We start from the raw sequence: 22965 nt of genomic DNA on the forward strand, positions 1-22965 counted from the left end.
TGCTGTAATCTTAATACAGCTGTCTATTACGGGGCAATGTTTGAGACAATAATTCACAATAGTTACGTCAGTTTTACTTTCTCCTGCAGGCCGAATTGGATGCACTAAAGGGCCGGTTTTGGCCCCTGGGCCTTGAGTTTGACACTTGTCTTATAATAAGAACAATGTTTATTGATTTTTCTACTTATAAAAGTTACAAGAAAAACCTCAGAACTAAAAATCCAACAACTTTACCTCTGAGTCAAAACATGATTAGCTTATTTGGCTAATCGGTAAAACTCTTTTTACCATGTTGATAGTTTTTCTGTGCACTTTAATGTTTTACCCATGGATGTAGCATTGTTTAAAAATTTTAGCATGTTTTTGTGGTAATTACAGTATGTGGCAATATTATGCTAATGTTTGCTTCTCTGGTGTAGTAGCGAAGCTAGCATTAGCTGTTACTAATGTTTAGATTTGCCCTTTGTTGACTTTAATTTATCATGGTTAAGGATAGTTTTATTCTAATAACATTTTCCTTTTGTGTTATAATTTATAATTCGTGTGAGGGGATGTTTTATGTTTTTCATGAACTGCTTAAAAAGTGAAGTTAGCTAATGCTAGTGCATGTTTAGCAAAGTGAGTTGTTTTTGTTGTGATTCTGTGAATTTTTAGAGTCAATTTTGAAATTTTTCTGTAATTCTGTTTTTTATGGAGTTTTTTTAAGTATTTTGAGTTTTTGTGTCATTTCTGTGTTTTTGGAGTCATTTTGCATATTGTTTATTGTCATTTTGTGTGTACATGTGTTTTTTTTGTATTTGTTTGTTGTTTGTATTTTTTATTTTATTTTATGTGTGTTGTATGTGTTTTTTCAGTGCATTTGGTTTTCCTGTATATTTTCCTGTTTATTTTTATAGAAATGACGAAGTGTGATATTATTGTCGTTTTCTTAGTATTTTTTTTATGTAAGTTTTTGGAGTAATTACATGATTTTTTGTTTTCTCTGTGTATTTTCTGACATGTTGTGTGTTTTTTTTGCAGTCTTTAGGACACTGAGGGCCACATGTGGCCCCCATTGCTGGTGCATGTGTAACAAAATGAGTTATTCCTTTTCAAAGCAGACTTACAGCTTTCACAATTGTCTAATAATTATTTGGCATACCATCTGAAAGTGATGCTCAGTCTAGTAATCTATAGCTGCACAGGTTTGTTGACATTATTTCGTTATTGTGTCACCTACTGCCCCCTATTGACCAGTGAGAAAGTTCCGCCCAAAAGTAACTAAAACAGCATTTATTTTGAACGCCCTCCGTGTGTATTTTTCCTTCGACAGCACGGCTGTGGGAACTTCATCCGAGTGGTGCAGCCGTTCAACAGAACTCACCTGTTCATGTGCGGCAGTGGAGCCTACAGTCCCGTCTGTGCGTACATCAACAGGGGCCGCCGACCACAGGTTGGTGTCCAATCAACATGCTGTCATTTAAAAAATCCTGATGAGAAGAAACCCTTTGTACATTAGCTTTCACTACTGAACAAATAACAGAACTAAAATAATAGTCATTTTATTATTACTATATATTATTATAACTTGATGTCCAACCACTTTGCATTTTTAATCCCAAACATTACAGATCAGAAAAATCTATGTTTGTCTGTTTATTTTTATGCAGGTAGGAGTAAAAAAATAAAAATAAAAAATATAATTCACTGACACAAAATATCCTGATTGTTGAGCAAAAAAAAAAAATTCCTTGAATTTCAGAATAAGAATCTGATTTATTCGCCAAGTACAGTTTAAAAACACCAAATTTTTAAAAAATTGCAACAAAATTTGCAGGAATGCTGTGGGATTATTATTATTATTTTTTTTTTTTTTTTTCATTTATTTATTTATTTTTTAAAACCTGAGAGTTCTTCTTACAAATACAAATTTCAAGAATTTGGAAGGACTGAGATAATAACAATTGATTACAATTTATTTTTCTTTGAACAAACTCTTCTAGTGAACTGAACACACCTGATGTACGTATATTACGGAATAAGAAATTATAGTTTAGGTAAAAAAATAAGATTAAATCACTTTTGATGACTCAATTAATCTTTAAATAGTGTTTGTACTACAAGGATCATATTTAATATGTCCTCATCAGAAGTTTAATTATAACCATGTTGTGAACGTCCCAAGGCTTTTTATTCAAACCTCTCTGGATAATTTCTAACACCACCACCATGTGTTGACGATCAGAAACAGAAAGTGGGGCAGTAACGTGTGCAGGGGTGCATTGTGGGACATGTTGTGTTATTGTAGCAAAGCCCACAAAACGGGTCAATGAAATCCAAAAATGTCTCCCTCTTCTTCTTTCTCTTTGTGACAGGAACAAGTTTTTCACATCGACTCAAAGAGCGAGTCAGGAAAAGGACGCTGCTCCTTCAACCCGAGAGTGAACACAGTCTCCGTCATGCTCAGTAGGTTCTCGCCTCCGATGCCTCGTTACTTTGTGAGCAACGGAATGTAAATCCACTGAACGTTTGAGGCATTGCTTCAGTCCCAGTGGCCGTGCACATTAGAACCAGACTGTGAGTGGGTGGACTGGGCATTGTTGGGAGTTGTCTGTGCAGCACTCGGGCCATTAGTAACGGATGGCCGGCGTGATGACGAGCATCCAGTTAGTCATAGAGTTTAAAAATACTTTGCTTTGCTTGGTTATTGATTGACCTTGATCAGAGGAATTTGGGAACGGAGGAAGGAATCCGTTCCCTCATCCAGACACGGTAGTCGGAAAGCATCGAGGGAAAACGCAGAAATTCAGATCAAGTTTATTGTTAGAATACGATCAAAGAGGATCTGATGAAGAAAAGAGATTATAATTGATTACAATGAGTCACCACTCAGTTTTGAACTGAGACCCAAAGGCAATGCACAATATGAAGACCTGACAAAACCCCAAAGGACAAAATCCATAATCTTATTACCAGTAAACAAAATATGTCCATCTTTTTATAAAAAACACATAAGGACTTTTTAGAATGATTTTATACCTTCGGGCACTATGGAGAGTCGCCATGAAGGGACAGGATATGACGCTCTTTCATTGATTTATTTCCAGTGTTCCGTTGGTCTACACAGTTTCTGAATAATGGCCAAGTGTAAATCCAATGGTTGCTATAACAACAACAAGAGAAAACCCCACAGAAACATTTATTTTGCATCTTTAAGTCAAATAATGACACTACATCAGAGTTATCCAAACGTTGGCTCCTTAATATCGGTACGGGATGCATACTTGGGGTATGTGAGGACCACTTCCAGCCAAGCTGCAACGAGAGGGATCTGAGGGCTAAACTAATGGGCTAAGCTAATGGGCTCAAAGCCAAAGTTAGGTCTGAAATCAGACACGGTCACGACAGAATTCCTTCACAGAAAGCCTAAATGCAACTTGTAAACGTACTTGTTCAAAGCACTACTATGTTTCTCCATAGTTTATCTCAGAAGGTATAAAATCGTTCTAAAAGTTCGTTTATTGTGTTTTTTTCTTGTAAAATGGTGCACATATTTTGTTTATTGGTAATACATTAAACAAATGTTTTGTTATATACATTTAAGAACAGGACAAAATGTGTGTTTCTCTGAAGTTCTAACCTCTAACCCTAATCATACCCACTTACTGAACCCTTTTCATGCCCATGGTCATAAGGCCATGGCCAAAGATTGCTACTGCTGCCCAATTGCCTTTTACTCTGTCTCACGATGCTATTTCCCTGCTTTGGCCAAACCATGTCATTAATCTTGGTTCTTGGATGGTGTCGTTTCTGCTACCGCAGCTTTGGACTCTGGTGTAGGTTTCTGTAACACTTTTTTTTACAAGTTAGAGTTCAGTCTAGACCTGTTGAACCTGCCAGAGATGATCAGCAAGGTATAGACAACAACATGTTAGATCTCCAACCCTAATCATGACCCTTCTCATACCTTTAGTCACTTACTTAATCCTACACCACCTAACCCTGACCACAACTCTGGGCCTTATTATAATGAAATGTTTTTTTATAATAGTTTGCCTATTGCTCTTTTGTCCTGTCACCTCCCAGGATGCATCACTCTGGGTTTTTTCACACAGTGTAGAGACAAAAGTGAAGTACGGGATAAAAATACATTTTTAGGTAAAGGGCAGGCAGCTTGTGCAGTTTGGGCCTCGTTTACACTCGACATGAAAGCGAACGTTCTATTATCGCAGGGCAAGCATAACAGGTGAAGAGTACCTTTGATTTTCAGAGGAATAAAACATGACTGATTCACTGATTAGGATGATGTTCATAGCATTGGTAGTAAAGGTTTTGATTTGTGTAACTGTTTGAGAGAAGGATAGGAAGGCCACTACCGTGGGCAGAGTGACCTGGGCTGTTTGAAATATCATACTAAGTTTGACGTTAAAATAAGTATGTAGTGCGATCACATTAGATAGGATGGAAAGATTGAGTATGCAATAAATACGAGGACGTATACTATATCGGGACATTTTTTAAGTATGCACGGTGGGCACACTAGTCATACTCAACCGCCCCATGATGCATTGCAAGCAGAATGTAAAATGGTCTTGGAACTGGCTTGGAGCTGAAAAATGAAACATCTCCTTTTCAAAACAAAAGCATCTCTTCTTGTTTTCTATTAGTTTTTTATTGCTTTTGTAAATAGGGCTCTTGTTTTTGAAGTTAACCGGAAGTTTTGTCAGTAGCACAATGGAGGGTCTCCAAAACAGTACACACAAGTGTTATGGATTAAATGAGCACATGTTGATATTCTACTTGGTCACTTTCTAACTTAATATAATTTTAGAACTTTCAAAGATGGAGAATCAACTGAGATATTTAGCCTCAGGGTGCTTCAGGTTTTTGTCGTAGGTTCGAAATGCATCTTTGGAAACTTGGAAGTATACTTCAGTGTACTTTTTGTGCCATCTCAGCATCGGCCCCTTTTTGTTTTTTTTGATCCAGTTTCATCGGCTTTCCCTAATCCAAGGTCATTCTGGCGTTTAAAACTTCTCACATTTTTTGCTAAACAAGTTTGTAGAGTATAGTGTGACATTTTAAACACAGCCTTTGTCTTTAGCATCAGGTTCAGCTCAAGTTTAGAATAGATTTGTTGAATTTTGCCCTCCTGCATTTGCTCTTTGAGGTTGTTACACAGTAAACAAGAAACCTGTGTCAGTTTTTACCTTTCACAATAAAAGCCAAGGCTATAGGTTACAAATGCTTTCATCCAACAACATCCTTCATATAGAAGCAGATGCTGCTGTTTATATGTATCAGATTACGCTGCACTGGCACAGTTTCATTAAAACTGGCATGCTGCCACCACATGATACCTTACATTACATCTCACATACCGTACATATGTCTGGCGTGACGAATCCACAAACACTTATTTCTGTGTAACTTCTGGCACATCAAACAGAAACGTTGACGCATCCTTCAGGTTTGCCTTTCCTTGAATCTCGTTTCTTTGATGTCTCATCGAGTTGCTTTTTCACACGGCTGCAGGCCACATGTTTGCACCCTCGGCTCTGCTTTCTGACACCTTAGCATCCCCAACGTCAGCAGCACCTTTGCCAAGCACTTTCACAGATGCCCCCAGGGGAGGGGCAAGGGAGGGTGGGGGAGTGTTCAAGTGCACATACTGGAGGTCAAAGGCATGAAGATGACTAGAGTCCTTCTTTAGGAGCTATCTGTGTTCTGTCCTCGTGAATCAGGGTGATAAGTTCCATCCCGTGTTGATTTTATCATCATCCAGCTGATTTGGGGAAGTACTTTTGAAAAGATGTGCAATATTTATGGAGTGAGGCTTACTGGATGGAGTGGAACATCAGTAACTGATTGGATTCTTATTGATGGGTTTGGACTGAGTTTCCAGTCAACAAGCCAAACTTTTATACATAAGGCTGACATTACGCTGTCATTATTATGACATGAGATCTGTCATTAGCATAAATAAGGTGATATGGAAGCTGTCATTAAGTGTAGTTTGTTACCTTAACCCCTAACCCATTGTTTCCCTAACTCTAACCCCCTCCCTAACCCCTAACTATTTGTTTCCCTAACCCCTAATCCTTTGTTAACCTAACCCCTAACCCATCCCTACTCTAGCCCTAACCCCTAACCCTAACTAGAACCCCCTCCCCTAACCCTAACCTTTCAATCCCCTGGCCCTAACCCTAACGCCCCTCTCTACTTAGCAATTGAAAATTTATTAAAACATTTAAATAAACATTTTGAATTCTTAATTATTTTATGAGTTGGTTTTATGCCCCTTTTTGTATGTTTCCTTTATGAATTCTTGAAGTGTGCTTTTAACGCGTTTAACACGGGTTTCTGGCAGCCAAGGCACATCGCCGTACCTGGAGCCCTTTTTGAATTCAATAGTTTAGGGTGTCTAACCTTTTACTTTCTTTAAAATGTTTTTCTTTTAGGTTTTAATTTGGTTTTTGAGGATATACTTAAGAGAACACTAAACAGAATAGAAGGTTTATTTTATAGTAAAGATTTCCTGTTACTCATGCCCCACCTCTAGTTCCCTACTCTAACCCAACTTAACTGGATCCCTCAACCTAACCCAAACAATGCCAACATAGCTCCAAAAGTGTCATAATTTAGCAAACAACACCCAATGACAGCCTTTATGACACCGTATTCATTAGTAATGACAGCGTAATGTAGAAAAGTAAAGTTTATCATAGTATGAATGTTTAAATGTGTGTTTCTGAGTTATTGTGCTGTTAGTGAGTGTGTTGTGGTGCTGTGTGTGCAGATCAGGAGCTCTTCTCTGGCATGTACATTGACTTCATGGGGACGGATGCTGCCATCTTCAGGAGCCTGACCAGGAGGAACGCCGTGAGGACGGACCAGCACAACTCCAAGTGGCTTAGCGGTGAGCGTGCGCACACACACACACCAGGGTTGGGGTCAAGCGTAATTGTAATCGCGTAATTAATATTGAATTACAATTATGACATAATTATACTTGTAATTATAATTTGTTGCTGTTTCATAATAAATAAATTGTATTTGAGTTCAGATATTTGACTGTTTAATTGTAATTAGCATGGAAATAATGTAGAAATTGTTAATTGCATTTCATTTAATTAAACGCAAAACTGTGGAACCATGTTACAATTCCATGGCTTACACACATACAGTATGTAGTTAGTGATTATAAAACGTGTTTCAGGTCAAGTTTTATCACTACTTGTCAGTTCTCTTGAGGATCATTTTAAAATTAAAAAAAAAACATCCAGAAAATAGGCTCAGACACCCAAACCAAAAATATTAATACCAATATTTTAATGGATAAAGAAGCCTAGCAAGGAAACCAAGAGATGAAAACAAATTGGATAATAGATCATATTGTTTAGTGTATTTTACATCTGACTTAAGACAATCCGATGCGTTATTATCAGAGATGCTAACAGAAAGCTAACACAAGAGGAAATATAACTTATTTGTAATTGAACTTTCATAATTGAGAACGAAAATAATAATTGATTTTCAGTGGAAAATTACCATAATAAGTGTATTTTTAGTTGTTATTGGAAAAAATGCTGGTCACCATCATTTTAATTGAGTTGTAATTGAACATGGGTAATTGAAGACATAATTGAAATTGAAAAATGTACACATGCATATACTGCACTTCTTCAAAAGCTCTACCAAATATAAAGTCTACACACACATAAAACACTCTGATCTATTTTAAAAACAAGTGTGTGTCTGCACTTAAAACAACAGATTCTTCACTGAAACACTGCTTTGCATGGATTTCAGGGGCTTGCGTGTAATACTGTTGGATTTGTGATGTAACGTTAGGATGACTCGATTGTGCTTTTGGAAGATATTGCTTTTTTTTTGGAATAATTCACATTGTTTAACGGTTCTACAGAAACACAAGGTTGGATAGTTGTTTTCTTTGGTTCTAGGATCAGATTCAGCCTTACTTACACACTCATGTTGCTGTTTTATCTTCATTTCTACATCATAGAGTAATCAAACCTTTTTTAATGTTACACAGAGCCAATTTTCATCGACGCCCACCTCATCCCAGACGGCACGGACCCCAATGACACCAAACTCTACTTCTTCCTCCGTGAGAGGCTGATGGATAACAACGGAAACACTAAAAACATCCACACCATGGTTGCCAGAGTGTGTCCAGTAAGTGTCTCCATCAGTGCTGAACTCCACCAGTCCAGCGTGACGAGTCCCATCGTGTTTAAGTTGATTTTCTTGCAGAATGACATTGGAGGACAGAGGAGCCTGGTCAACAAGTGGGCCACCTTTCTGAAAGCTCGGATGGTGTGTTCGGTTCTGGAGGAAGACGGCACGGAAACGTACTTTGACGAACTGGGTGAGGGAAACAAATGAACTTCTCAATCTACTACATTAATATTCAAGCAATCAGAGACGTGGGGAGAAGTAAGAACTATACCTGAAGACGTAAAAAGTAGAATACAATATATGAAAAAATGATAAAAACACCAAAAAATACAAATACCAGAAATAACTGCACAAAGTACAAACTACAGGTCAAGCTATGGGCAGAAAAACTAAAGGATGTTAAACTATTACTGTATTTTTTTATTGAACCAATCCACCTTTATTCATAAAGGATTTTAGACATACCGGGGGGAATTAATGTCTATCTATATATCATCTATTCATCCATCCATCTATCATCCCTATCTATTTATTAATCTGTCTATCTATCTATCTATCTATCTATCTATCTATCTATCTATTTGTCCATCCATCTATCATCCCAATCTATTCATTCATCCATCCATCTGTCTATCTATTTATCTATCTATCTATCTATCTATCTATCCATTCATTCATCCATCCATCTGTATATTTATCTATCTACAGTATCTATCTATTTGTCCATCTATCATCCATCCATCTATCTATTCATCTATCTATCCATATTAATCTATCTATTCATCCATCCATTCATCCATCTAACCATCCCTATCTAATTATTCATCTATCCGTCTATCTATCTATCTATCTATCTGTCTATCTATCTGTCTGTCTGTCTGGTTATCTATCTATCTATCTATTCGTTGATTTCCTTTTTTTATTATTTGGAATCCATTGAATCTCTGTGTGTGTGTGTGTGTGCGTGTGCGTGTGCGTGTGTGTGTGCGTGTGCGTGTGCAGAAAGTGTGTTTCTGCTGGACGTGGATCAGCCCAAAAGTCTGCTGGTGTTTGGAGTCTTCACATCCACCAGGTGAGTGTTTTCCTTCAGATAATCTCCTTGGCTGAAGAAGAGGAGGAGGAGGAGGAGGAAGAGTTGCACACGTCATCATGTGTCACGTTCTGACGTCTCCATCAGCGTTAACGATAAGATCTTCAGACAAGCGTCAGAGCAGATGTACAGCAGCTGTTGTTAGACACACAGTGAAACAAAGGATTCATATTAAATCAGACAGATGATGGATATGTTTTTAGTACACAAATAATAATGTAAAATGTAACCTTCATAACCACATATAGTACTTTATTTAATTCAGATAGACTGCAAATGACATACATTTATTAAATTGATTTAAAATAATTTAAAACAAGTAGTTTATATTTTTTAGTTTTAATTGATTTTTTTTTATTATTTATAGGCTTCATTCCTTTTGAACTAATTTAATAACTATTAAACTATTTTTTTATATCTAGTTTAATTACAGTATTATAAAGTAAATACATTTGATTATTTAAATGAATAAAAAGAAAAATGTATGCTATTAATAAAAAATTGAAATTGAAACATGAAATTAGGAAAAGATTGTTTAAATGCAATTCATTTCATTTACAACACATTTTATTTAATTTAAAAAATGAAATAATTTCTAAAAATATGCTATAGCATGAAATTATAAATAAAACTACTTAAAGTTTAATTTAATGTAATTTGGTTTAAAAAAAATTTGATAAAGATATGTTAAATCTATTTTATTAAAATTAGCTCAAAATAAATCAAACTTGAAAATTCACTAATTAGATTGGCATGAAATCCAAGAAAAAAAATTAAAAGATAAACTACTTTGTTGAATTTCAGTTACTGTAATTTGATTAAATTAAATGTAATTTAATAAAAAAAAAAAATTTTAATAAATTAAATTCATATGCATTAGAAAATCAAATGGATTAGCATGAATTTGGAGATAAAAAAAGACTGATTTTTTTATTTATTTATTTTTTTTTTAGTTTAAAATGTTACTGTAAGATATTGTAGTTGAATAGAAAATGTGTTCAAGTGTGTCGGTAACATGGAGCCTTTTTTTCGAATTTGTTCCGCTTGATTTATAGTAAATTCCACTGTCCGCGTTCTGTTGCTTTGTCACTATCTTGACAACAAGAGGAGGAACTGACAGGACGCTCTCTTTTATTTAAGGCAGTGTAAAACATTCCTATGTCTGCATGAACGATGACTTCATCTGAATGTGTTCAGACTTTAGGAAACTCCTCCAAGCCAAACGGTGAAACATGAGTGTACGCTACAATCAGATCTCACGTCAGGTCTGAGCTTGTTTTATGGGTTTTGATTGTTCATTTATTTTAATGTGACATTTAACGCCTAAAGCGTGCGTACAACTGATGCCGATATAGACATCATATTTTCATGTGTGTCTCCAGGATCTCTGGTGTGAAGTTGTTCTCAGCGCACACAGGGGGGCAGACGTCACCTTTTCGGTAGCTGATTCTCTTCCACAGAGCGTTCAAATAAGTTTTTTTAAGTTCAATTTTCACACGTTCAAAAAGCATATCTTTGTTTTGCTCCACCTCAGATGTGAGGATGCTAATTTTCATCTTTGAAAAACGTATTTTGTTGTTCGACCTCAGTGGACTGGGCCTCTAAAACAGGAAGGCATAACAAGTTAATGACTGTCAAATTCAGCCGCCAAATTTATCAACACCTGATCATTTGTATGGGATTGGGATAAATGTTTTATGAATCACATGTTGGTCCTGTTGTACGACCAAATGTGAACTCAAATTTGCACCCGTTTTCATCATGCAAGGTTGATAAATGACGGCCAAGATCTTTTGATGACTCGACTTTAGGTCTCCACCGTTTTTAACGGCATCGAGTGCGAAATGTGCCTGATGTCTTTTGGAAGTGAGAGAAAGCGACTCACAGAACATCCCAAAGAGGCTTGGGTCTGAAGTTTCCCCTTTTCAAACACTGTTATCATCTTATATCCTCAGCTCGGTGTTCAAAGGCTCGGCGGTGTGCGTGTACAACATGGCGGACATCCTCACTGTGTTCAATGGGCCCTTCGCTCACAGGGACGGCCCCAACTTCCAGTGGGTGGCTTTCCAGGGCCGCATCCCGTACCCGAGACCAGGAACTGTGAGTCTCTGTTCATAAGACATTGATTAAATTAATAAGATATTATCAGTCTTTTAACTAGTGCTGAGGTAAAGAATTCACTCTGTTTGACCAGTGCCCCGGCGGAGCCTTCACACCCGACATTCACACGACCAAAGAGTTCCCGGACGATGTGGTGACCTTCATTCGCAACCATCCCGTCATGTTCAACCCCATCTACCCGATGGGCAGGAGACCCCTGGTGGTGCGCACTAACGCTGACTACAAGTACACGTCCGTAGCCGTGGACCAGGTCATGGCGGCCGATGGAAACTACCAGGTTCTCTTCCTCGGCACAGGTAGGAACCTTACAGGAAGTACGGCTTGGTTTTCTATATTAATGAGCAAAATTTAGCACAATATTAACCAAAGGGGCCAAAAATGTACGTGACCAAGAACAAAGCCCTGAGGAACACCAGGATAGACTGATTTCAGGGTTTTTATTAGATTAGTTCATGTTAGTTCTTCATTAGTACTGTTAAGCAAGGGAATAATGTGTGCAAAAGTGTCAGTTTTTCAAAATAAAATGCCAGGAACACACACAAAATTATTAAAAAAACACACAACATGACAAAAGAATACACACAACCATAACAAAAATACATAAAATTACTCCAAAAACACATCCAAACTAGCTAAATGCACAAAATTACTCAAAGAACACACATGAAATAAAAATACACAAAACCAGAGCACAAATATACAAAATGACAGAATAGTGACTCCAAAAACACACCTTAAACTATTAGACTTGACTCCAAAAACACACAACATGACAGAAAAATACACACAATCATAGCAAAAATACACAAAATTACTCCAAAAACACACAAAAATGACAGAAGAATAAACAAAACCATGGTATAAATACACAAAATAACAACAAAATTACCCCAACACGCCCCAAACGTAGTAAACACACAAAATCACTCCAAAAACAGACAACATAAAATATAAAACCATAGCAAAAATACACAAAATGAGAACAAAGGTACTCCAAAAACACACAGGTTCACTAGAAAATACACTAAAATAACAGAACAATTCAGAAAAAAAACCAGTAATACACAAAACGACAACAAAATAAAATAAAAATTTAGAAATTAACAACAAAAATGAATGGGGAAAAAAAAAAAAAGAAAGATGACAACAAAAATACAAAACAAAACACACAAAATGTCAACAACATCCTTGGTTCTTTCCTGTATTAATGCTCTGATTGGTTATTATTCTTAACCCTGACATGAACGTTAATAATGTGACCCTCAGAACAGATACAATCACATTTTTGTGGCCCTGCAGAGACATCCCCTTTAACTGCAGACAGCAATATTTGTCCCGGATACCACAGCACACCTGTAGAGGAGCCCGTGCCTTCGTTGATAAAGACAGTAAAATAAAGTGTTGTGTAAGCTCTGAGTGTTTCATAGGCCAAAGCTTGTAAAACAGTGTGGTTATCAGATAAAGTGATAAGAGGTGAGTTTGCACTTTGCATTAAAATCACAGACATTACAGAATGGCAGCAAATATCTCCACAAGCTGCTCATAAACAAAGATAAGACGCTCTACAGCAGACTTTGGATTTGATGACATTAAGATTGTGAAGTAATGTGTTTTATAGCCCCATGGTTTATTGTGTTTGTCACTTAGTTCGTTTTTAAAAATGCATGGTGAGAATCTCCCTCCTCTCCTTCCCCTGCCTATGATTCCTGCTCATTCTCACAATATCAGCTCCTGAAATGTTTGATTATTCAACAACAGCCTTATTGATGGAGACACTGTTGCATTTTGGTTTTTCCTCTGTCAACTACTGAGTTTCCCTTTCTCACTCCTGCTACAGTTCCTTGTGCCAGGGGTTCTAAACCTTGGGGCCAGGACCCATTTTGGTCCATAAAAAAAAAGATTGTAGTACATACAGTATAAGAACAGAACAATTTAAAGACAGTTAAAATTATTCAGAAACATTACATAAAACGGTACATCAAGAAACATTCTCATTACGCCAACAAATAATACATTATACATACATCAAGACTGGTAACAATATGATTTTAAAATATGCCTAAAGTTGACATGTCTTTCAGGTCCATAGGCCTATTTGTTCCCTATGTTAAAAGCTATATAAAAATATTTATATTTTTTACTAATATATTACTACTATTCTCTCTGCCCAAAACATTTACAAACACAAAAACACGACATTCTAGAATATATAAATTATAAGGACAGAACAATAACACAACACATATTTACAATAATTTATGTACAGTGAGTGTATTATAATTATATATATAATATAATATCCCACCTAATGTCACATATGTTGACCCATGATTGTCACTTTTAACCTTTTTTCACCATATTTCATGCTTCTTTTTTTTTAGCAATTTAGACACATTCACAATTTGTCTTGACCATTATTTACCAGTTTAAACTAATTGTTTAAATATTGTTTGAACTCCTTTCACCACTTTTTCAGTACATTTTGCCCACTTTATTTTGCAACTTTTAACCAATTTCTGTGCTTTTTAAAATCTCATTTCAACACCTTTTCCACCATTTTTGGTCACTTTTAACCAATTTTATTTGTGATTTAAACAAGGATTTACATCTTTAAGATGACTATATACCATGGTGCAAATAATAATAAACTTCCTGTGGATATTATTCAGATGAATAAATAAATCACAGATATATAGAACCATCATTTTGCTGACTTTATGGATGGGCCCCTTTATTCTCCCAAAAGAAAAAGAAAAACAGTTCAGGATTGTATTTTTTCATGCATCAAGAGTTTTCTTCGCTGTGTTTCCATCTGTGTTTCACACGTCTATTTTTCTGACGCTTTCAGACAAAGGTACGATCCAGAAGGTGATCGTGCTGCCGAGCAATCAGACCCTGCATGAAGACCTGATCCTGGAGGAGCTGGAAGTGTTTAAGGTGTGATTCTCTCTCTTCTCTTCTATCTTTCCTCCTGCGTAGAGAAAAGGGCCACGAGCAGGCAGACTAAAGCAGGGTGGCATTGGGTCCAGATGAGTGAGATGAAACACGCCAGCACTGGAACTGTCTGGATTTTTCACCAAATGAACTTTGCCACATGTTTGTTTCATCTTTGCTCCAAATGCTCAAAATGCGACCAAGCAGAGTCGTCCTTTGATCTGCCGACACATCTGGAAGCAAGAGCTTCACTGCAATGACATGATTAACGCTGCTCTTCTGTGAGACATAAATCTGTTGATATACTAAAGATATATTGTACTTAAAGACAGTTTAAATCCATATTGTGGGAAGCCATCTTTATAAAGGCTCAGATTGCAATGGAGGTAAAGCTGAGCATCGTCTGCATAGAGTAGCACGCTGTACAAAAGGATCAGAGGGTGGATAAATGACTACTTTAGCTCTTAGATTATAATGAACTCAAGTAAAATGACCATAATTTGATTAAATATTTCTTCCATACACCATTATTTGAAGTAAAACTTGATAAAAATGTGGTTAGGGTTTTTCTATTCCAACAGCTGGAGCGCAGCTTTCCCAGCATGCTTTCAGACGTGTGGTTTCTCTCTTTGATGTGAGCAAAAAATGGAGAATATTTGCTTTCAGATTGTATTAATCATTATAAACGTCAATATATTTCACCATGACTCACAGTATTAACACTAGGAATGACCATATGTCTCGAATAGGTGCAAAATGAAGAATATGAGCAGAAATTCATCAGCTATGACGGACAAAAAAAATTGTAAAACGGGGTTAAATCTACCAGTCACTGACAAAGGAGCGTGTTTGAGGATTTCAAAAACAATTGAAATCCTCAATTGTTTTTGTTTTTTGTTTTTTGAAAGAAATCTTCTAATTTCTTCAACACAACATCGAGATGATGGATGCGGTCGTTATAAATATAAGCCTCATTGAGATAATTTAAGCATTAAAAAAATCTTCTTTAATAAACACTTAGAAACAATTTGTAAACATATTGTACATACATATTGCACCATCGTCAACTAATGGTTGAAAAAGAAGTTAACATGACTCAAAAACATTGAATAAATACCAGGACAAAAACACAGAAAATTAGATAAAAATTTAGAAAATGACAACAAAAATACACAAAAACCCTCAAAAGAGACACAAAACAATGAAAACACACAGAACATTAATAAAAACAACCCCCAAAAATGACAAGAACATATATAAACATAAATCAGTGTTTTGTGGCCCTGCTGTAATAAAAGTTGCCGTTGCTGTACACACTTTACCATAACGCACATTTACAATTTGTGATAATACAGCAAGACTAAAAATGAAACACGATCACTGTACTGCCACTGAAAGAAATGCACAGAATATTTTAGGAAAAAGGTGGCATTATGACACCATTAATATTATATTTTAGAGTTTAAATGGAGTCATGCAGCTGATTTTGTTGTGTTTCTTTTCCAGAATCAAGTTCCTGTTACAAACCTGAGGATTTCCTCCAAAAAAGTAAGTCTTCCTGCCTGTGGGTTCTTCATCTTTTGAGAATGAAACTCCCAGAATTTCCCAAAGGGAAAGAAGCAATACGGCGTAATTGCCTCATTTCCCCGTCAGTCGAGCACTTCTGAAAACAAACACAGCCGCTGACCTTTGACCTGTTTGCTTTGCAGCAACAGCTGTACGCCAGCTCAGAGTTTGGGGTCTCTCAGGTCTCCCTACATCGCTGTCAGGCTTACGGCTCGGCATGCGCCGACTGCTGCCTCGCCAGAGACCCGTACTGCGCCTGGGACGGCCTGAGCTGCTCCCGCTTCTACCCGAGTGGGAAAAGGTACGTAACGGATTCCAGGTGTGAAGTTCATGCTTAGGTCTGTGCCAGATGTGTTTAATGTCAGGGATGCTCCATGACAGCTGGTACCAGGACAGATTGGGGTCTTTCTCATGAACTTATGCTGAACAGTGACTGTGTGATATTGTACAAACAAGTTCGACTGTCTGGAGGGATATTTCTCATTGTTTTTCATTTCACACTAAAGAATTACTGAGAAATGCTTCACTTTTCCTTTTATTTCACATGCATTTCATTCATAAATGGTCATTCTAAAGCCTCAAACATCTTGTGACTCGTGGGCAAGAAGTTTTTTTGATTTTTTTTTTTATTGCATTTTAAAACAAAGCCTCGTAGCTTCTGATAAAAACATAAATTCACAACACGAGGGAGAACCAAGAATAGCTTCACAAAGGAAATGGGTTTGACTTCTTAGTAAGGGTGTAACCAGGGGCGCTGATTTTTGCTGGTGGGTGCTCACTACAGCTGTGCGGATCGATCAAAGAATATTGATAGTGTCGATACCAGCGTTGGGATTTGTATTGAATGATACTGGTGTAAACAGATGAATCCTTTAGTTTAGTTTTCTCTCCTGTGCGCACTGACTGCTGTGGTTTTAACTGAGAATGACCTGCCTGTGTGAGTCTGTCAGTGCTGCTGCTCAACTAGTGCCATCATGACAGTAAAATGGACCATCCTAAGTCAATCTACTGCAGTAAATCCTCTCTCAACCAGTAGAAAATGCTGTGAACACCTGATTATGCATGAAAAAAAAAAAATGACCGTCATATAACGTGAATTTGTGATATATATTTTTAGTCATACCGCCCAGCGCTATGCTCAGGCCTCGAAACACAATCGGAATCAGCGTCTACGGTGGCTGTGATGATGAGCATTAACAGAACGTTGTCCACGTGTGAGGCCCAAACACTCTGATCATTATCCACGTCTTCACCTCTGTGCGCAGACATAACACAGACGTGCAGGTTACTAGCGACACCTCAGGGTCAACTTTAGTTTGCCCGTGTGTGTTTCTTTTTGGTTTTTTTCTGCAGGAAATATGTGTGAGATGTGTCAGCTGTGTAGAAGCTGGACTCTTCCAGTTGTCATGGACCCCTGCAGGATTAACCCCCCCCCCAAAAAAAACAGGCTCATATTTTCCTCAGAGCGTCTTGGCAGCGACTTCCCCCCGAGACTGAAACTAAAAGTTGTTATGATTGTGTTTTAGATTCTGGAATGATTCACGTTTGTGTTCCAGGAGAAGTCGACGACAGGATGTCATGCACGGGAATCCACTCACACAGTGCAGAGGCTTCAACCTGAAAGGTGAACAAAGCTCCAAAGAAGCTGCTTCAAAATAAAAGCTCATTCTCTAGATATATACGATCTGGCAAAATAAGTGCATGTCGACACAAATCATTTACACTATTAACATTTTTAAAGAAATATTTACAGCAATATTGATAATGATAAAACTATAATAACCATATATAATAAATAGATATCGATGATAATTCAATTGATAACATTGATAATAATGCTAATAATAATAATAATAATAATAAAAAATAACAATCGTGATGATAAATATATTAATAATAATAATGGAACAACAATAATAAAGACAATGTCATTGATGATAAAAGCAACAGCAATAATGAAGATAACAATATTAAAAATGATAATAACAAGTTATAACATAGTGACAAAGAAATAATGTTATTATTGATAATGATAATAGAAATAATAATAATGATGATAGCGTTAATAATGCAGATGACCATAAGAACCATGATAAAAAAACGAAAACATTAATAATAACAATAATACTAATAATTGATGACATCAATGTTAATGCAAATAATAATTATAACAAAAATAACTTTAACAATAACACTGATATTGCTAATAATACATAAGATTAGTGATAATAAATATAATAACAGTAATAATGTAACGTCAATAGTAAAGATAATACTAAAAACAATAGCAATATGTACTTTGTCTTTTCACACACAAAATATTCTTTGCAACTTGAAAACTTGAGCGATGAAGATTCTGGCAAAGTCTGAACCAACAGACGTTAGTGTGTGTCTGTGAGCCACTGCACAGGAATGAAAAGAGGGAATTAAATGACGGAATGAAAAATGAAGGAATGAAAAGAGGGAATGAAGCGAGGGAATATTAAATGAGGGAATTTTCTCCCCAGATTGTTTCAATCTCCAGATTGTTCCTAAATTCTGGGATATATGGCTCTTACTGCTAATTAGTCACAATCCTGAGTGATGAACCATTTACAGGAAGCTGAAGTAACGAGCTGAAGAGGCTGAGGCGTGTGGGCGGGGCTTGTGGTTGTGTGGCAGGTGTGGGGCTTAGTCATGTGACGCTGTCGACACTGGAAACGGATCAGAGAGCATCTGTGGGCTTTGTGTCTGTCAGTGAGTGACGTCTGACGGTGTGTGTGTGTGTGTGTGTGTGTGTGTGTGTGTGTGTGTGTGTGTGTGTGCGCGCGCGCGCGCGCGCGTGCGTGCGTGCGTGCGTGCGTGTGTGTGTGCGTGCGTGCGTGTGTGTGTGCGTGTGCGTGTCAGCCTACAGGAACGCGGCTGAGATGACACAATATGGCGTGAGAAACAACACCACGTTCCTGGAGTGTCTCCCCAAAGCGCCGCAGGCGTCGATTCGCTGGCTGATCCAGAGGGACAACGACAGGCGGAAGGAGGTCGGTGTGACACTGACACGTCACAGGGGTCAAAGGTCAATGTCATAGCTGTAATATCAGCTGATAAGTGAATGCGTCATCAAACCGATTAAAATCCAATGAGCTCCACGTGCAAAATGTGAGCGTCGTGTTAAACAGTGACAGGAGATTCTGCTGACATACACACCACGTACACCAGTGGTTTAAAGCTGTGTTTCTCAAATAGGGGTACGCGATGGCACTACAGGGGGTACTTGAGAGAGAGAGAGTGGAAAATTAACAAATAAAAGCATTAAAAATATGGGGTATAATAATATACATTTTTAGTTTAAGATGATTAGCATACTAAATATTACCAGCAACTCACAAAACGACAACAAAAACACATAAAATAAGAGAAATATATACTGAATAAAAAAAGAACAGAGAAGCAACAACAAAATACACTAAATGACAGCAAAGACACACTAAATGACAAAAAAATACACAAGATCACTACAAAATGCACAAAAATAACAAACTTACAAAGCAAAGTAAGAAACAACCCAACGACACCAAAAACACACACACACCTAGAGAGAATTCAAATAATACCAGCAACACAAAAAACGACAACAAAAATGCACAAAATAAGAGAAAAATATACTGAATATTAAAATAACATACAAACAACAAGAAAATACATACAAAAAAAAGACAAAATACAAAGGTCAGTCTTGGTCCCACACCAGGAGAGACTAAATGTTGTTTCTTTACAATTATATACAATCATTTATTCTATCATGATGCTCATAGTTGTTTTTCATCATTTGTTAACAGCTGTTGAGCACCTTTTAATTACCTGTTAACCTTCTGTACTCTGTTTTAACCACCAATCAACCATCTGTTAAACCACTCGTTAACCACCTGTTTATTACCTGTTTACTACCTGTTAAACACCTGTTTACTACTCATTAAACACCTGTTAACCATCTGTTTACTACCCGTTAAACACCTGTTAACCACCTGTTTACTACTCATTAAACACCTGTTAACCATCTGTTTACTACCCGTTAAACACCTGTTAACCACCTGTTTACTACTCATTAAACACCTGTTAACCACCTGTTTATTACCTGTTAAACACCTGTTAACCATCTGTTTACTACTCATTAAACACCTGTTAACCATCTGTTTATTACCTGTTAAACACCTGTTAACCATCTGTTTACTACTCATTAAACACCTGTTAACCATCTGTTTACTACCCGTTAAACACCTGTTAACCACCTGTTTATTACCTGTTAAACACCTGTTAACCATCTGTTTACTACTCATTAAACACCTGTTAACCATCTGTTTACTACCCGTTAAACACCTGTTAACCATCTGTTAACTACTTGTTAACCACTTATTACCTGTTAATCACCTGTTGACTACCTGTTCATTTTATTTTTACTGAATGGACAAAAAAATATTTTTCGTTAGAAACCACAAAAATAATGGAAAATTGTCCAATCTGGCATCCCTGATCCCAGTCAGATGCCAGATAACTTCCTGTTGATGAATGGACAAACATGTTTTAAAACATGAATGATAAGGGTTTTTTAAAAACCTGCTCTTCCCAGTCTTTAGGATTGTTTTTTCACTTTCCCGTGGTTAAATGTTGCGTGTAAATGTTCTGCAGGTGAAACTCAGCGAGCGCGTCATCTCCACGGACCACGGCCTCCTCATCCGCTCCCTTCAGCCGTCCGACCAAGGCATGTACTACTGCCTCACCACGGAGAACAGCTTCAAACGCACCGTGGCTAAGATCCAGCTACGGGTTCTGAGCGAGGCCATGCTGAGTCTGCTCAGCGACAAGCAGCAGTCGCCCTGGGCCTGGGCCGGATCGCTGCACCCTAAGGTGCTGCTGGAGGCCTTCAGCCCCGCAGAGAGCATGGCCGTGCAGCAGTACTGCAAGGACCGGAAGCAGCTGCAACAGAAGCAGCTGCAGCAGAGGCAGGGCCCGCCCCCCGGGCCCCTGAGGGGGGACCTGGCCAAGCTGAAGCCTCTGCTGGACCGAAGGAAGAGCCGCAACCGACGCCATCGCCTCCCACAGGACTGACACACACGACCCCCACCCCCTGACCCCCGTACTCCAATACACACACCCTGACCTCAACCGTCAAGCTGTGGATATAGACTGAGACATGACTGAGACTAATGAACTGTGGTCACATGACGAAACTCAGCTTCCTCACATAGATGAAACACCAGAGTAGGTAACATTTTACTTATACATAAAGGCTGACATTAAACTTTTATTGATATGACACCAGTCATTAGCATGAATAAGGTGCCATGAAGGCTGTCATTACAGTAAGTGTTGTTTGTTTCCCTAACCCTAACCTTTCATTACCCTAACCCTTCATTACCCTAACCCTTTGTTACCCTAAGCCTTCATTACCCTAATATTTTGTTGCCCTAACCCTAACTCTACATTATCCTAACCCTTCGTTACCTTAACCCTACATTACCCTAACCCATCATTACCCTAACCCTTTGTTACCCAAGCCCCTAACCCATCATTACCCTAACCCTTAGTTACCTAAACCCTGCGTTACCCTAACCCTATGTTACCCTAACTCCTTGTTACCCTAGCCCTTTATTACCTTAACCCTTTGTTACCCTAACTCTTTGTTACCCTAGCCCCTAACCCATAATTACCTTAACCCTTCGTTACCTAAACCCTACGTTATCCTAACCCTACGTTACCCTAGCCCCTAACCCATCATTACCCTAACCCGACATTACCTTAACCTCTAAACCTACGTTACCCTAACCCTACATTACCCTAACTCTTTAGAACCCTAACCCTTCATTACTCTAGCCCTAAAACTTTGTTACCCTAACCCCTAACCCTCCATCAAAATAAGACTCTGCCTTTGTTTAACTGAACACAGATGTATTGAAAAGGAAAACGTGACATTTTTTTATGTAATCATATTCTAATTATAAGTGCTTTTTAATTTTTTTTTTACAAACCCTCTTTCCATCATTTTTTTTTTTTTTTTTTTTACTTTTACCGGTTTCATTGAAGGTATTTTTTTTTTTTTTTTTTTCATTTCATTATATTAATTTACTCTTGTAGGGAGGGAGAAGGGGTTATATACCTACCTAACCCAACCCAAAAAATGCCAACATAGCTCCAAAGGTGTCATAATTTAGCAAACGACACTTAAAGACAGCCTTCATCACACCTTATTCATGCTAATGACAGGTGTCATGTAATAATAATAATAATAACAATGATAATAATAATGACCGCGTAATGTCAGCCTTTATGTAAAAAAATTCAAATAAAGTGTGACCTCGGAGTAGAACTAACCTGCCCCGCATATGGAAAACAAGGGAACGTAGTTTAGGTGGGAAAAGGGAAACAAATGGATGCCTCACTGCGGGAATGCCTGGACACATTGAGTCATACACATTCTGTAAGTTTACCCACAGACGAGCGATGGCGAGGAACACCAGTAGAAAACATGACAGAGGTGGAACTACAAAGGAAAGCAAACTCTGGCTGTTTGTTACAGAAACGCTACACGACACTTTGAGTCTCGCTGTGATCCACCGTCTCCTTTTTTGTTCTCGGCGCTGAAGCATGGCAGTTTGCCAGGACTAGACTTTAATTAGTGTAACTGTGTGGAAACATAACTCGATTCCTCTCTGCGTACTTGTTTTTAGCGTTCAGAGTTCGTCCGCCTACGAATGTGAACGCACTCACTTCCCCCAACGTAGTGAATGTAGAAAACTGCTCCTACATGTGTACAGATGATGGCTAATGTGCTTTTTCTTTTCTTTTAATTTAATATTTCTATTGTAAATAGTTTGAAGATGTCTCACCCCGTAACCACAGACTGTATCTGCAAGTCGCGGATAGACGGTAAAAGACTTAAAACTCAGCATGGAGTTGATATCAGCTAATGTTAGTCTACTGCTGACGTGGGCTCCAATTGTGTGTGACCCCCAAGATGTATGCACAAAGTCACATAAAAAAAACATACAAAATTACTCCATCAACACATAGGACAAGAAAAAAACAGTGATTCCATAAAA

The 22965-nt window shown here is 37.6% G+C and overlaps 1 protein-coding gene across 2 annotated transcripts in view; it reads left to right on the forward strand.

The window, feature by feature from the left end:
• sema3c (sema domain, immunoglobulin domain (Ig), short basic domain, secreted, (semaphorin) 3C) overlaps nt 1-22965 on the forward strand; it is a 62337-nt gene extending 39372 nt beyond the window's left edge. Inside the window, exons 5-18 of one of the 2 annotated variants that reach the window (XM_028449526.1) lie at nt 1313-1432; nt 2355-2445; nt 6779-6898; nt 8036-8178; nt 8257-8371; nt 9184-9253; nt 11227-11371; nt 11466-11688; nt 14241-14329; nt 15833-15874; nt 16036-16193; nt 17449-17516; nt 18779-18909; nt 20555-22965. In XM_028449526.1, coding sequence (XP_028305327.1) covers nt 1313-1432; nt 2355-2445; nt 6779-6898; nt 8036-8178; nt 8257-8371; nt 9184-9253; nt 11227-11371; nt 11466-11688; nt 14241-14329; nt 15833-15874; nt 16036-16193; nt 17449-17516; nt 18779-18909; nt 20555-20974 — 1935 coding nt within the window. In that variant the 3' untranslated portion in view covers nt 20975-22965. The remainder of the gene's footprint in view (nt 1-1312; nt 1433-2354; nt 2446-6778; nt 6899-8035; nt 8179-8256; nt 8372-9183; nt 9254-11226; nt 11372-11465; nt 11689-14240; nt 14330-15832; nt 15875-16035; nt 16194-17448; nt 17517-18778; nt 18910-20554) is intronic. The other variant, XM_028449527.1, reaches the window with a different exon arrangement.

Source organism: Gouania willdenowi, chromosome 6 (assembly GCF_900634775.1).
Source record: "Gouania willdenowi chromosome 6, fGouWil2.1, whole genome shotgun sequence".
In the NCBI taxonomy this organism is placed as follows: Eukaryota; Metazoa; Chordata; class Actinopteri; order Blenniiformes; family Gobiesocidae; genus Gouania; species Gouania willdenowi.